At 41.2% G+C, this 15703-nt stretch overlaps 1 protein-coding gene and 1 non-coding gene across 2 annotated transcripts in view; one reads left to right on the top strand and one right to left on the bottom strand.

Moving 5' to 3' along the window:
* Window positions 1-557: 557 nt before the first annotated feature.
* LOC121152144 lies at window positions 558-659 on the bottom strand. The gene has a single exon (XR_005883242.1). It is a non-coding gene; the product is annotated as a U6 spliceosomal RNA (small nuclear RNA).
* Window positions 660-2868: 2209 nt separating this feature from the next.
* ROCK1 (Rho associated coiled-coil containing protein kinase 1) overlaps window positions 2869-15703 on the top strand; it is a 123474-nt gene continuing 110639 nt past the window's right edge. The window contains exon 1 of the mRNA XM_040974022.1: window positions 2869-3897. Within this exon, the coding sequence (XP_040829956.1) occupies window positions 3805-3897 (93 nt within the window). The 5' untranslated portion in view covers window positions 2869-3804. The remainder of the gene's footprint in view (window positions 3898-15703) is intronic.

The following is a 15703-nucleotide window of genomic DNA, read 5'->3' as shown; positions in this document are numbered from 1 at the left end:
CTATTGGTTACAGCAGGTCACAGGGCCACAGCCCAGATGTAGTGTGGGAGGAACTCGCCAAGGAAGGGAATACGACAACACAATTCACTGGGGACCGTCTTTGGAGACTAAGACTCATTGATATTAGAGAAACAAACTTCATAAACATTAAACTGAATCTATTTCTTACCAAAGAACCAAACGTTAATATACACTGGCTTGTCAGTCCCTATACATATAGAAGTCTACATTCAAATATTTCTGATTATTAAGGTTCCTTGTCCAAATTCAAATTATTTTGGCACTGCAATCTCTCCATGAGGGTCTAGCATGAGTCTCAAAATGTTTCCAGGTGTTTGAGATCCAAAATATAGAAAAGTTTAGAACTAGTTTATATTTGCTTAGTAGCCAATTTTGTAATTTTTTATCAACAAAGAATATGATAAAAAGTATTATTTTTGCTCCCGAAAGTATTAATTTTTAGAAAAAGTATCATTTCAGATTAAAGCACACTTTTTAAATAGATCTGCTTATTTTATAAAAACTATATTTTTGGTCAGTCGATCTTTCAAATTACACAAAATATGGCACATTTCACAAATTTGCGTGTCATCCTTTGCAGAGGCCATGGTCACCTCTGTGTCTTCTCAGTTTTAGTGGTACACATGTGCCAAAACAAGCACTACAGGGCTTTATTTTCATTTTGCTGCAACTCATGAAAACTCCACCAATGGCTGCCACTGCTTCTTGACCAGCGGCTAGGAATCCCCTGTCAGTGCAGTACTAACTGAACTTTGTCAAGGCCCTTTTTACTCTGAATTTTCTCACATCACTTCACATCTTTCCCTAGGGACTGCAATCACACTGATCACAATGCAAATTTTAAATTCTTTCACACAACATGGATTCATTTCAGTCTGTGCCAGTGCAAACAATAGAGCTGTTAACATGTCATGCTAGCACAGTTAGGACTTACAAAGCAGCTTCTGCAGTCAGACTCTCTCTTCCAATCTGGATCTGTTATGACCGGGCAAGTCTACCTAGCCCCTTCACACCTCAGTTTTCCATTTGTGATGCATATACAGCCACAGCAAATCTCTTTTGAAGTTTGAATGAAATAATAGTTATAATGTATATAGGGTACTGCCCGGTGCATATTAAATAATATCATGTTATTTTACTTAAACAAGTATTGGTATTTCACAGTTGTACTTAGGCTCTTCATATAATTCAAGAGTGATCTCAAATAGCCACAGTGCCTTTGAAGATATCATTTTTCAAGGAGATAACCGCATTGTAAATTTGGAAGGGAATCTAACTATTGGCTAATTCCTTCCTATTACACGGGGAAACATTTTAATCAACAAGATGAATATAAAATTCTTCTATGCTTTAGTAAAGCCAAGCAGCTTTTAGGTGAGTAAAGTCTCAATGCATGTTTCCAGCTTTGCTGGGTGCCTTGTCATTACCACTGACACTCATGCGTTGTCTCACCATCCACATTTTTTATTTGTATCTAAGTGGAAAGCAACATAAAGTTCAGTTCTCAGAAAAACAACAAAATTCCTAAGACTACCTAAAAATGGGAATAAAATAAAGGACAAGCTGGGCTTTAAAAAAAATTATTTTGGGGCAAATGCCAGATTTATTTTAAGCTCTATGTTTAAAAATAAATTTAATTCACATGACTGACTGAAAATACTGAAGCCAAGAAAAGTCACTGCAAAAGCATTTAATGAAATACCTGAAGTTCAGTGGTCATCTTTGTTATGATTTTTGTGAAGACTTACTTCCTATCTTGATTTATGCACAGGATCTCATATGTAAATGTTTCTTGCACTAATAAAATATTTTTCAAACACCATATTCCTGGTCTCTGACTCACGTTATAGGGTTGCTGGATGAGCCTGACGCAGTGCCAACAGCTTTCACACAGAAAGACCAACGGTCCACGGGCAGCATTTTCCAGGCGGAGGGACAACATCCACACTGCCTTCCCAGTGACCTCTAGGCAAAAGTAAAAACTGGTGAAACTCCTTCTGAAATCAGTGAAGAACATCATTCTATCCCCAGGTTGAGTGCTAAGTCTTTCACCCACTCACACCAAGTCCATGAAACAATTCAAGTAGGAATAAAATGCCCATGATTTGCATGTCTGACAATGGATCTGGTCAAGTCACAGTCTCACATTCCGCTCAATGTTTGCAAGTTGAACCTGCGGCGCTCCACACCCAGGAGAGAACTGTGGGCAGCCGGGCGACCTGAGCGATTAGGGACGACTTCACACTGATTTTTTTCTTTTGTCCTCTGACGTTATTTTCTTTTTTATCCCATAAAATTAAACGACGTTTGACTTGTACTGATTATTCTCTTAAGGCGTTAATACTATAACTCTCCCTGACAGACGCGCTGGGCTTGGAAGGGCTGAGTGCTTGGGACTCACGTGGGCTTGGCGAGAAGCACTGCGACCAAGGTGGACCTGCCGAGGAGGGACCACCGAAGTCCGACCTGCACAGAAGTGCTGAGAACTCCCACGAAAAACCATCCTGCATCCAACAGAACCTATGTGAGCTACAAAACAGGAGTAAGAAGCACCTTTCCCTTCTCGTCAGTTCTCTGGACGCGCGGCAGCCTCGAGGAGGGCGAGCCCCGGCAGCTGCCCCGACAGAGCCCGGGAGCAGCGACAGCTCCGCCTCCGCTCCGACAGGACCGCTCCGGGACCCCGAGCGACTCCCCAGAGCCGGCCCGCCGAGCCTCCGGCTCCTCCCCGCCCTCGGCGCTCTCCGCCGGCGCGCCAGGCCCCGGCCGCGCCCCGCTGCCCGCCTCGCCCGGGGACGGCTCAGGCCCCGCCCCGCGGAGGCGCCCCAGTGCGCGCGCGCGCCGAGCCGGGCCGGTTCCCTTTCCGAGCGTCCGCGCCCCGCATGCGCAGTCTGCGTCGGCGGTCTCCGTTTGTTTGAACAGGAAGGCGGACATATTAGTCCCTCTCGGCCCCCCTCGTCCCACCCCCGCCAGGCATTCGCCGTCGCGACTCGCCCTTTTCCCGGCCGGGACTGCAGTCCCTCCCAGAAGCTGCCCCATCAGCAGCCGCTGTGACCCGGGTATCGTCCGTCTTGCTGCCCGCTCTACCACCCGTTCCTACTCTCCATCGGGCAGCGACCTCGCCCTGCTCCGCCGGACACAGAGGCAGCAACTCCAGCTGAAGCGACGGGGCAAAATGGGAGAGTGAAGGTGTCTTTGGAGGACTAACTCTGGGCTGAGACGGATCGGTGCGTCGGGCCGTGTTGAAGAGCCGGAGATGCGGGGCTAGACCGCCTCGAGCGCCTCAGAGCTGAGCGGGCCCGTGCCGGGGCCCAAACGGAGGCTGCAGCTGGCACCACTGCCCACCCGCCCTTCGCTCTCGCCTTTCCTCTTCTCCCTCCCGGGCTGCCCCGCGGGAGTCCCCACCCTGCTTCCCTTTCTCTCCCTTCTCCTGCCCACCCCGGGCCGGGAGCCCCTGCCGGGCGAAGGTGGCCGAGGCCCGCTAGGCTGAAGCAGCTCGCGGGAGCGGCGAGGCTGGTGGCGACGGCGCTGGGGGCTGTCGTGAGGGGCTGCCGGGTGGGATGCGACTTTGGGCGTGCGAGCGGCTGTGGGTCGCCGTCGTCCCCGGCCCGGGGTCTGGAGAGCCGAGGTGCCCTCAGTGAGGGGCAGGAGGGGGAACTGGACGCTCCTGGTGACCCTGAGGTTCCGGCTCCTCTGCCCGGCGGCTGGGAACCCACCGCGGAGGAAGTTGGGTGAAATCGTTTTCCGCTGCTGGTGCTGGTACGAGGGTATTGTCACAGCAGCAACATGTCGACTGGGGACAGTTTCGAGACTCGGTTTGAAAAAATCGACAACCTGCTGCGGGATCCCAAATCGGAAGTGAACTCGGATTGCTTGCTGGTGAGTGGTGAGGGCCCCTCTCCCGGGCTGGCACGGGGTTCCGCGTGGATTGCCCTCCTCTGGCTTGCAGTCTAGTGAGCGACCGAGCGGAGGGAGTCAGGTGTGCAGAATTACTCTGCAGCAGTGTGGGAGGTCCGCAGAGAGCTGGCGTGGCCCTGCTGACCGTTTGACCGGTTTGGTGCCAGCGACTCTCTGAACTTTCAGTTCAAACTCAGCTCATCCGTATACAAAAGATAGTGCTGTTGGCAAGCGTCATACAAAAACTCAGCACGCATCCGAGTTGCTGCCTGTAGTTTTTTGTTTTTGTTTTGTTTTTTTGATTAGCCATCTTACTGATCTTCATCGGTTTGACAGTAACCTCGGGGAGATGACCTTCCGGTTTACAGAGATTTGGCTCCTAAGGGGTTTACTCCTTAGCCGCGAAAGTGACCGGAGAATTGATATTAAGGAATTGATTTTCGAGCAAAAATGTCATAGGTGCCTTGAGTCAGAAGGAACTTTTTGCCGGTCTTTTAAGTGTCAAAATTTCAGATAACTGGTCATAGATCAACATCATGGTAACTTCTTTTACAATGTCATTGGTTGCAAAAGTACCACACGGATGTTACAGCTGCCTTTTTTGGTAGTGTTGTACTTGATCCTGTCATTTGAAAAGCATTTTGAGGAGGTTTTCATGTTACGAAAATCACCAAAATAGTGTCGTAAACAACAAGAAAAAAAAAAATTCGCTGGTTGACAGCATATGCAATTATGTGTAAATGATTGGGGTTAAGTTTGGTCTACTAGCTGTTGCACACTTTGTTTAGTTTCTCCTTTTATTTTATGCAACAATTACTACTTTCTTTGTAAAACTGAAATTCTGAGGAGTTTGTGTAGGATTGTTCAACCTCTTTAGAGAATTAACTCTAAATGTGTACAGTTCATGGGATTAAGATAAGGAGAACAAAATAATATTGGCCAGAAATATCACCATTTAAAATTTCCATCTTTTTTTGTGTGGAAAATTATGTAGATTCTTTAAAATCAACAAGCATTTCAGTTACTCTGAATACCTGCGTATATTTTTTTCCACGTGTATGGCTTTACAAGAAAGTTTCACCCCCAAGCTTTTAAAATTACTCTGAGCATCCCTGACTCTGAAGTGAGACTCTTGTGGATTATAGGTTTGAAAGATCTCATCCACATTCGTGATGCTGCTTACTGCAATTTAGATCTTTTTATTGAGTGAGAGAAATGGAAGGAATTAGAATGCATCGCATTCTAGTAATAATTCTATAACTTATCAGAAGTTGTCTTTCATATTTATCTGATTTCCCTGTGTTTTTTATATTGCTTTTTCTTTTTCATTTCACAAATCTTTTACGTGGAGGGTTTAGTGGGGTTTTTTTGTCTTTAGTTGCCTTCCATCCTGTTGCTATAGCCTCATTTGGTTCAGACTTCTACAGATACTTGTTTATTTTTATTGAGAAAAAAGAACCCACCCTTTAGTTCACTCCCTAAATGCCCACAGTGGCTGGCGCTGGATAGCTGACTTCTCCCATTCCCCAAGTGTTATCCAGGTGCCCCCTGTGAGTGGCAGATGCCCAACTACTTGAACCATCACTGTTACCTCCATGGATCTGTGTTAGCAGGAAACGAATCAGGAGCCGGAGCTGGGAATCTTAACCCCTCTTACCTGCTACGTTAAATGGTTGCTTCGTGAGAATATATTGAGATGTGGAGGATTCAAGGAGGTGTAAATCATGAACTCTTTTCTTGAAGAGTTCAGTCTGTTTAGGAAGGCTAGACCTAATCCCACATGCAAATACAGAAACAAGCAAACACTTTCACAGGTTAAGACTTTGAGATAAAGTCCAAGTAACTATTTAGGCAATGCATGCTGTATTGTAAGGAAATCATTCTGGGTTTCAGAGAGCCACTGTATGCATGGGTAATGGGTAGATGGGAGTAAGATAGGGGTTTCTGGCCAGTGGGGTGGAGAGTAACACATAGGGTGGCTATAACAGGTTTAGGAAGATGGAAGATGATGGAAGTTGGAAGTCAAGATTAGGGATTAGCTTGTGAAGGATTTGATTATTAGGCTCAAAAATTTACATTGTCTTTATGCATGACTATTAAATGTTTGTAAACAAGACTGTATCAGATGATGATATGGCAGATTAGGTTAGTGTGGACAAAGATTGGAACTAGTTTGAGATTGCAGAGTGTTGTGGTAAAGCTGTTAACCGTTGACAGTTCTGGAGTGATTTAGGTCCAAAATTGGGGCATGAAAATGAGGAAGTTTGAAGAACTGGTAGAGTTAGGAAGAAAGGGAACCAAAGAGAAAGCAGTGGTCAGATGACTCTGAAAGTGTTGAGCCTGGATTACAGAGAGAATGGTGAAAATAGCAAAGTCAGGTGTGGAAAGCCCTTGGGAAGAGTAAGCCTGCACATACATTCAGTTGCAGATTTGGTGTGAGTATGGGGGGTAGTAAGACAGCTATGAAGAAGTGACCTCTACACTAACAGAGATAGGGAACTTAACCCATAATTACAAGTAACGTTTTGCAAATCTTGCACAAGGTGTAAGTTGAAATTAATATAATGATATAGGAAGACACCTGCAGAGAAAACAGAAGGTGAAAGACAAAGTTTGAACACAGAGGAAGAGTCAAGGAAGTAAGCACTTAGGGCCTTCAGGACATAGACAGATATCATGGAGCCCAAGGCTTGTGCAAGAGCATTCTGATAAACAGAGGTTAGTCAACAGATTAATGTTCCCGCTAGCAATCTTACAGTTGACCAAACCACCCACCTTATTTAACCTATAGTTTCACAACCATTTATTGATAGCTTGTATTGAAATGTTATTACCTTATCAAGCTGAACTCGGAAGATTGATTTTTGTTTGGAGACAAAAAAATTCATTTTTTGCTCTTGTAGAATGTAGCATGAATTTTCTTTGCATATTTAATGTTTATCATTGAGTAGTTGCTGATTCGCTTATTCTATGATACAGAATGACTTGTTTTTCACTTTTTTCTTATGAACCTCTTCTCTATCTGAACTTTGAGCCTCATGTATTGTGAGAACAATAATCTTTTTCACTGGTTTCCTTTCTCTTATTTTGACCTTTGTTGATTTATTTAACAACTATTTTTGAATAAACATCGTGTGCCACGGAGGGTTTTTTTTTTTTTTGTAATTTCAAATTAAGCTGTCAAATTATATTTATTCTTCATTTTTAGTAGGTTCACTCTTTGGAAATAGATGCTCCCAAACCTTTTGGTTTTAGAACATTTTGCTCGCGAATGTCTTTTTAAAAATTTCCTTAACCATAGAATAACTTTTTAGTTGAGTCACTACTACCTAGTACTATATTAGTTGTTACGAAAAATAGTGTAGCTGGAAGAACCTGATAAGTGACTATCCAGCTTTTTGAATACCTACTTTCAAAAATTAACTAAGCCTGTTTTTATATTATAAATGCTACAGGAGTCTGCATGTACTAATATAATGTCCATTCACTTGTTTCACAGGCCATTCAGATTTCCCAACCTTGGTGTTCTATAGGTCAGGTTCTTTTATGTGTCCTAATGTTTGCTTTTTTTTTTTTTTTAACTGTCCATATTGTAGTTTCTATTTACAGAGGATGGAGAAGTTTTTTTCTCCTAAGGGCTATTGTGTATTTATAATGTTATTTGTGGATCGTACAAAATTACCAATTTAAAAATTAGCCTGCTATAAATGTATTGAATTTTGAGTCCTGTCGGGTTGCTGTAACAGGATGAGACCAAATGGCTTTGCTTTTTAAATGGCTCATGGCAGGGTGTTCCTCACCTCAGTTTATGATTACTACCAATGCTGCTTTTCATTCTCTAGCTTTAGTACATTAGAAGTATTTCATCTGGGTATTTTAACAATTTTTTCAGTAATTTTGAATACCTCTGAAATCAGAGTAAGGGATAGGGCTTGTCTGTGTAATCTTTCTGGAGGAAAAGATGCATGTGGCTTATAAATTAAAAAGGAAAAACAAATGTGAATGTGTGGTTGCTGTTTATTTCATGAAAATGCAGCTTGTAGCACCTTAGCAGGTGGTTTAGTCTGTTCTACAATGCTGGCCTCAGTTTGTCCATTTTTAAAGCATTAGCTGTTATACCTGTCCATAATACCTGGATCCCTATTTTCAAAACTTTAACTTGTTTCAGATCCTAAACCTGTCTCCTAGGTGTCTCTCCTCTGTTGCCATGTGTTAATTCAAATTTCTCATATTCTAAAGTCTGCTTTCTCCCTATAAAGCTATAATTAAGTTATGGTTATATAAACCTGTATGCTTTGCCAGTTGAATTGATCATGCTTAAGCTAACATGAATTGTTCATGTTACTATTGTTGTTTAATTGATCACATTTAATAGATTTAACCGTTTGATTTAATTGATTGGTTTTGTTTGTTGATTATATTTGATTGGTCATGTTACTGTTGTTGGAATGAAGAATCCCTAAAGCATCACATCTTTGCATCTTAAACTAATGCCTGCCAGTGTTCCACAATCTGTTAATTAAGGGAAGTTACCAGTATCAATTGTATATATCTAATTATTTTGGACAAGTAATTTTGATGTTTAATATGCTGCAGGAATTTTTTTTTTCAGATTTACTTATTTTCTTGGAAAGGCAGATTTATAGAGAGGAGAGACAGATCTTCCATCGACTGGTTCACTACCCAAATGACTGTCATGGCTGGAGCTGAGCTAATCTGAAGCCAGTTGTCAGGAGCTTAGGCCTGGTTTCCAGCACAGGTGCAGGGTCTCAAGGCTTTGGATCATCCTCTACTGCTTTCCCAGGTTATAAGCATGGAACCAGATAGGAAGTAGAACAGCCAGGACTCAAACCAAGCCCCAATATGGGATGCTGATACCACAGGGGAAGCTTAACCTACTATGCCACAGTACAGGCTCTTCAGTATTTTTTTGTCTTTAATATCTATTTATTTATTTGAAAGGCAGAGTTATGGAGAGAAAGAGAGATTCTGTCTGCTAGTTCACATCCCCAAATGGCTTCAACAGCCAGACTAGGGTCTGTCCGATCTTTCTTTAAGGTCTCCCAGTTGGGTGCGGGGACCCAAGTACTTGGGCCAATCTCTGTTACTTCTTTCCCAGACACATGAGTAGGAAGCTGGATGAGAAGTAGGGCTGCTGAGGTTGGAATCAGCATTCATCTGGGATGCAGTTGATGCAGGCATCATCCTTATCTGCTAATCCACAGCATTGGCCCCTCAGTTTTGGATTAGACTTTGCATAACTTATTTCATCATTATAAGTTTTGGTCTTATAGATATATAGTTGAAACTATAGATTTTGTTATGATAAATGACAAAAAAGTCCACATATCAGGTAATATTACATATAGAGTACTATGTCTAAGGTGTTCCTGGGGCTGTAAATCTCTATTCTAATCCCCATTAATCTTTTAGTTTAGGTTCAGAACATACATGTGTGCTGAATTCTGTACACATGTATGTATAAGATGATGAGTAGATAGTATTACCATTCACAATGGAAAGGAATAGGTATACAGGCTGTTAGCATGGTATAGTGAACAACACTGGATTTGAAATTCACAGAATTAGTATAGTCTTGTTTTGCTGTTAACTCTTTATGGTTAATTCTTTTTTTTTTTCTTTTCTGAGTTTTTAGTTTGATCATTTGTAGATTGATGAGTTGGATCAAATAGTAGCTGATGTTCTTTGTGTCTCTAAAAAATGAGACTGTTATACTTTATTATGCTTCGATAAAATCTTGAAAATTGATTTTTTAAAGTACATACACATATACATATATATTATTTTTTATTGGAAAGACAGATATACAAAGAGAAGCAAAGACAAAGAGGAAGATCCTCTATCCACTGGTTCACTCCCCAGGTTACCACCATGGCTGGAGCTGAGGTCATCCCAAGCCAGGAGCCAGGAACTTCTTCCAGGTTGCCCACATGGGTGCAGGGTCCCAAGGCTTTGGGCCGTTCTCCACTGCTTTCCCAGGCCACAAGCAGGGAGCTGGATGGGAAGCAGAGCTTCCGAGACAAACCGGCGCCCATATGGAATCCCGGCGGATGCAAGGAGGATTTAGTCACTAGGTTATCGTGCTGGGCCTGTCATAGATTTTTTTTTAAGAAATAAAATATAGAAAGCTAAATGGTGTTTATAGAAATGTAGCAGGAAAAAGATTTAAAAAAAAAAGAAAATGTAGTAGGCAATCATTTTTGGTTAGTGCTGTTTTTAGAATTGGTACTTAAACTAATTTTAATTGTTGTATTTGGTAACTTACTATTTTTTGAATTTGTAACTTTTGTTTGTAACTACAGGGATTTGAATGCTTTGAGCAGAGCAAATGAGTAGAGTAATAATTTGTGAATCTGTTAAAATATATGCAAGTTGGAAGCGGCATGTGGTGTAGCAGGCTGTCTCCACCTAAAACACTGGCAGCCCACACAGCATTCCATATTGGTGTTGGCTTGGGTGCTGGCCGCTCCATTCTCATCCAGGTCCCTGCAATCACGTAGGAGACCTGGAAGAGGCTCCTGGCTCCTGACTTCATTCAGTCTGGCCCACCCCTGGTGGTTGTGACCCCCTGGGAAGTAAACCAGCGGATGGAAGATTCTCTCCTTCTAATTCTTTCACATAAATAAAAGATAAATCTTTAAAAAAATATAAATATATGTGCAAATAGTTTATCTTCCTAGTTAAATACCCTCCTTGTTTGACATTGTGAAATATGCAGTACATTTTTAGTATAGTTTCCTAACAATTACTGAAAAGATAAATACAAATTAATGTCCAAAGTCTGATATGTTCGAGAGGCAAGAGCGTGTTGTATGGGTGCATTGCATTTTAAATGATATTCTAACTCTTCCTAGCTCTTTAAGTACTTACGTATACTACACCAAATTTCTCATGGCTATTTAGAACTAAAATTTTAAGATTTATTTATTTTAGTTTAAAAAGTCACAGTGAGAGAGAACTAGCAAGCTTCCATCTGCTGGCCCACTCCTCAGATGGTTGCAGTGTCCAGAGCTGGGCTGGTCCGAAGCTAGGAGTTTGGAGCCTCCCCAGACCTTCTATGAATGTGCGGGGTTGGGCCATCCTTTTCTGCTTTCCCAGGCCACAAGCAGGGAGCTGGAGTCTTCAGGACCTGAACTGGCACCCACATGGGTTGCTGATGCCACAGGCAGAGAATTAGTATGCTACACCACCGTGCTGCCTCTGGAGCTAATTTTGAATCAGTGCATTATGTTAACTGTGCTTTTTTCCTCTCTGCTATTACTCATTCAGTAAGTGTTCTCTTAGTGTGTACTTTGTTAGCTCTGATAGACAATAGTTCATCTGTGGAAAACAAACATGGGTCCTGCTTTCATGGAATTTATGATCTCAGGAAAAAAATTAATTGTTTAGCACAGTAACTTAGGTAAGTAAGGCTTTGAAGAAAGGTGAAAGATATGATCACACCTCTCCTTTAAGGGATAACATTTAATGATTTGTGATGAATGTAATCTAATTGTTATTTTCAGATGCATCCTTTAACTTGTCTGGATCAGATTTACTTGAAGAAGTTGTTGAAGATGGAATTTGGGCCCATGCCCAAACAAACAGATTCAGAATATTTTTGGGATGAGTCCTAGAATTTTGCTTGAGATATGGATTCTTAGACATGATCAAGTTTGAAAACTGTAGTTAAAACGGGGGAGAGGGAAGCAAGAGAAGCATTTTTTTTCTTCAAAACATGTTTCTTCTCATTAAATTCTTTTAATGACTCAGATCATAGAGTAGCATCATTTTCTTCAAAAAAGGCTCTTGATTTCCTTTTTCATTTCTTTAGCGACTCATTAGTCATCCAGTAGCATGTTACTTAACTTCATGGCGTTGTAAGTTTCTATTTTTTCTCCCTGTTGTTGATTTTGTTTTGTAGCTTTCCATTTAAGGGGATATATAGTAGCTATATAATGGAGACTATCATATCCAGTGGCATGTTTAACTTCATGGCATTGTAAATTTCTGTTTTTCTTCCTGTTGTTGGTTTTGTTTTATGGCTTTTCACTTGGAGGGATGTAGAATGACTGTGTAGTGGAGACTGACGTGTCCAGATATGAGGATACTGTGTCATATGCATCTCTACTTCCAGATCAAGGATGGACTCCCAGTAAAACTGTTGGACGTGTCTTGACAATAGGATGCTGGGCTGTATGCCATTGTCCGTGCCCACAACGATGTACTTAGAACAGCTTATGAGGAACTGTGCTGTTGTATTGATATGGAAGAACTCAGTGTGGAAAAGAGAGGGAGGGGGGAAGGGGGAGGGGAAATCCCAGGGTCTGTGGAACTGTGTTTAATACTATTAATTATTTTTTAAAATGCTTCTTTTCATGTTCGTTTGAAAGTGAAAAATGCCTCTTCTTTTCATTTGAAAGGCAAAAATGGGTTTTTTTTTTTTCAATTTTTAATGTTTATTGTAGAAACACCGAGTGATGAGAGTACAAGTTGCCTCCTCCATTTATCATTTGACTCCCCAGATACCTGCAGAGTGACTGGAGCTGGACTTGGTCAATTCCAGGATTTTCCTGTGAGTGGTAGAAACTCAGTTACTGAGCAGTTGCTGCCACCTCTCAGGGTCTGCATTGGCAGGTGTGGGAGCTGGAATCAGCCATCGAAAATGGAATCCTAACCTCCAGGCTTAGCACATGCCCTCAGGGTTAGATGTTAATGTGTATGTGCGTGTTTTGGCTTGGGCTGGAAGGAGATACAGTCCATTATACCTCATTTTAAAAACAATAGTCTTGATCTTGACCAGATAAAGAATGAAAGTCAGATTTTACAGTGAAATTACACTATATTCCAGAGTTGAAGTAGCTGAATATTAAAACCTGTTTGTTGGGAGAAATTGTGGTTTGTCTATTCTGTGGAATACTACTCAGCTATTAAAAAAGTGAAATACAGTTGTTTATGGCCAAATGGGTCAAGCTGGAGACCATTATGCTAAGGGAAATGAGCTAGTCCCAAAAGGTCAGAACTCATATGTTTGCCCTAATATAATATGATGTCAAATCTAAGGATTTTACCTGTGAATTCTACCTTATTGCACTTCCAAATTATTTGTACCTTTTGTAATAAAACCTTGTGATATAATCCATTGATTAATCATCCATAAGAGACTGATTGCTTATAATCACCAGAGATTGTCAATGTCCCTTTTTTCACTGTTATTGCTACTGCCCATAAGTAACTGTGATGTAGTCCTATTGTATTCTCATCAGTGCCTCACGGAACACACACTGGTATTTATTCCTACGTGAAAATGCTGAGCACTCCTTTTCACCATCCTAGTATCGCACTGATACCTATGCTATTTGTTCGTCCACTTCATGTGGATAAAGGTTCACTTTCTCTTTTTTTTTTTTTTTTTGTTCTTTTTTCTCCCCATGGTGCACTGTGCTCCAGGGGATGCATACTGGAAGTGTAGTGGAAATTAATGTTCATAGATAGAAACAGAATATGTGCTCATACATGCAGTACAATGATGGAGTCACAGGAGATTGGCTCATAATCTTCTACATGGTTGGGAGACACCTCAGTGGAAACATGATGGACTTGTGAAAAGTCATGAAAGACACCCATTGTAAGACAGGAGGGGAGAACACAAGGACGGAAGGGAACATGGAGAAGGGGAAGGGAGACCCCAGTGCCTATTAAACAGTGTCATTAAACATTTTTAAATTAAATTAAATAAAACATGTCTGTTGGATTTGACATGTCTAGAAAGTGGTGGTGTTAGACAGTAAAAGCTAAGAATCATGTTTCTGAAGTACACTAATAGTGAATAGCCATGCTGGTGATAATTAATGGCACCATCATGCACATCTTTAAATAGTAGACAATAGTAAATGGAATGACTTCAAGAAGATGTTAAAATAATATTCTTTCTCTTAAATACATTTTTTTTTTTTTTTTTGGAGAGGCAGATTTTATATAACAGAGAAACAGAGAAAGAAAGTCTTTCATCTGCAAACTCACTCCCTAAATGGTGAAAGCTGGGAGCCAGGAGATTCATCTTAGTCTCCCACATGGGTACAGGGTTTGAAGGGCTTGGTCCATCTTTCTCTCTCTTCCCAGACTGTAAGCAGAGAGCAGATTGGAAGTGGAACAGCTAGGACATGAACTAGCACCTATACAGGATTCTGGAAAATTAGTTAGCTAGAGTTTGCTTTCTAATAACAGGACAAAACATTTAACTGGGGCTAGAGATGGAAGTGGGAATAGACCTATTAGAGAACTTTTTGGGATAATAAACATGTAAGGGAAAAGCTAGCTATTTCAAGAAGAAATTTTTCCAGTCATAAAGCTGAGCATATATTTCTTAAATAATATGGCCTTTGAATATGAAGGATATGCTTCCATGTATATTTGTGTGAGTTCTTCACTTGGGAAAGAATTGCATTGATTACATTTTGAAATATGATGATAGGAGAACAACTGATGGTGTTTGTATAAAACTAAAGCTTTTGGGTGAGAAATTTGAGTTTTGGAAGCTGCTTTGTGAGCTTGACAGTTTCCTGATTTAAAAGGCATTTTCATGTGAGGCTAAAGGTAATGTTAATAAATAGTTTCTTATACTGTATGATGAAATATGCAAATATTTGGAAAAGCTGCACAATTCGCTGAGCCAGTATTCTCTAAAGGACATTTAAATGATGTTAAAAAAAAAAAAGACATCACTCAAAGGAGTCAGCATGGTGGAACAGTGGATAAATCCACCTCATGCAATGCCAGTATTCCATAAAGGTGCTAGTTCATAGTCCTAGATGCTGCACTTCCAGTCCAGCTCCCTGCTAGTACACTGGAAAAGTAGCAGAAGATGACTCAGCTGCTGGATTCTTGCGCTCCTGTGGTTGACCTTGAATATTCTCTGGGCTTCTGCCTTTGGCTTGGCCTGTCCTCAGCCATGGCCATTTGGGAAGTGAGCTAGAAATAGAAATAGACCACTATTTTTCTGTCTCTCATTTTCTCTTCATATCTGTCTTTCAAGCAAATAAATACATTAAAAAAAAATTTTTTTTTTCAAATTCATCTCTAAGTAAAAAAATCCACTGAAGTGCAAGATAGGGTTTAATGTTGCAAACTGAGTTTCGAAAGTTTTTTGGTAGGACTCAGCACCATACCTTAGTAGTTAAAGTCCTCACCTTGCATATTCTAGGATCTCATATGAGCTCTGGTTCATATCCCAGCTGCTCTGCTTCCTGTCCGGCTCCCTACTTGTGGCCTGGAAAATCAGTCAAGCATGATCCACAGCCTTGGGACCCTGTACCCATGTGGGAGACTGGAAGAAACTCTTGGCTTCTGGCTTCAAATCAGCTCAACTCTGGTTGTTGTGGCCACTTGGAGAGTGAATCAGCAGATGGAAGCGCTTCCTCTGTGTATCTCCTCCTCTGTAAAATCTGCCTTTCCAATAAAAGTAGATAAGTTTTTTAAGAAAAAAAACTTGGAGTCAAGGCACTCAAGTACCTGTTCTCCTTTCTAAGCACATTAGCAGAGAACTGGACTGGAAGCAGATTAGCCTGGACTTAAACTGCACTCTACTTATGGAGTATAGGTACCTCAAGCAGCAGTTTAACCCACGTGACACAATGCCTGCTGGTACACATAATTCTGGGGAACACATTCCAAATCATGTCAAATCCATTTTCATGATTTCTGTGTATTAATTGGTTTGTTAAAATAAGTTTTCACAGTTGCTGTAATTTAAACCTGATTTGGACCCTGAACTCAGAATTAAAATCTA

This window comes from Ochotona curzoniae, unplaced genomic scaffold (genome assembly GCF_017591425.1).
Source record: "Ochotona curzoniae isolate NIBS_2020 unplaced genomic scaffold, NIBS_Ocur_1.0 contig_2364, whole genome shotgun sequence".
NCBI classification, from domain to species: domain Eukaryota; kingdom Metazoa; phylum Chordata; class Mammalia; order Lagomorpha; family Ochotonidae; genus Ochotona; species Ochotona curzoniae.
The sequence above is the reverse complement of the archived record's forward strand: the minus strand, read 5'-3'. Positions and strand labels throughout refer to the sequence as shown.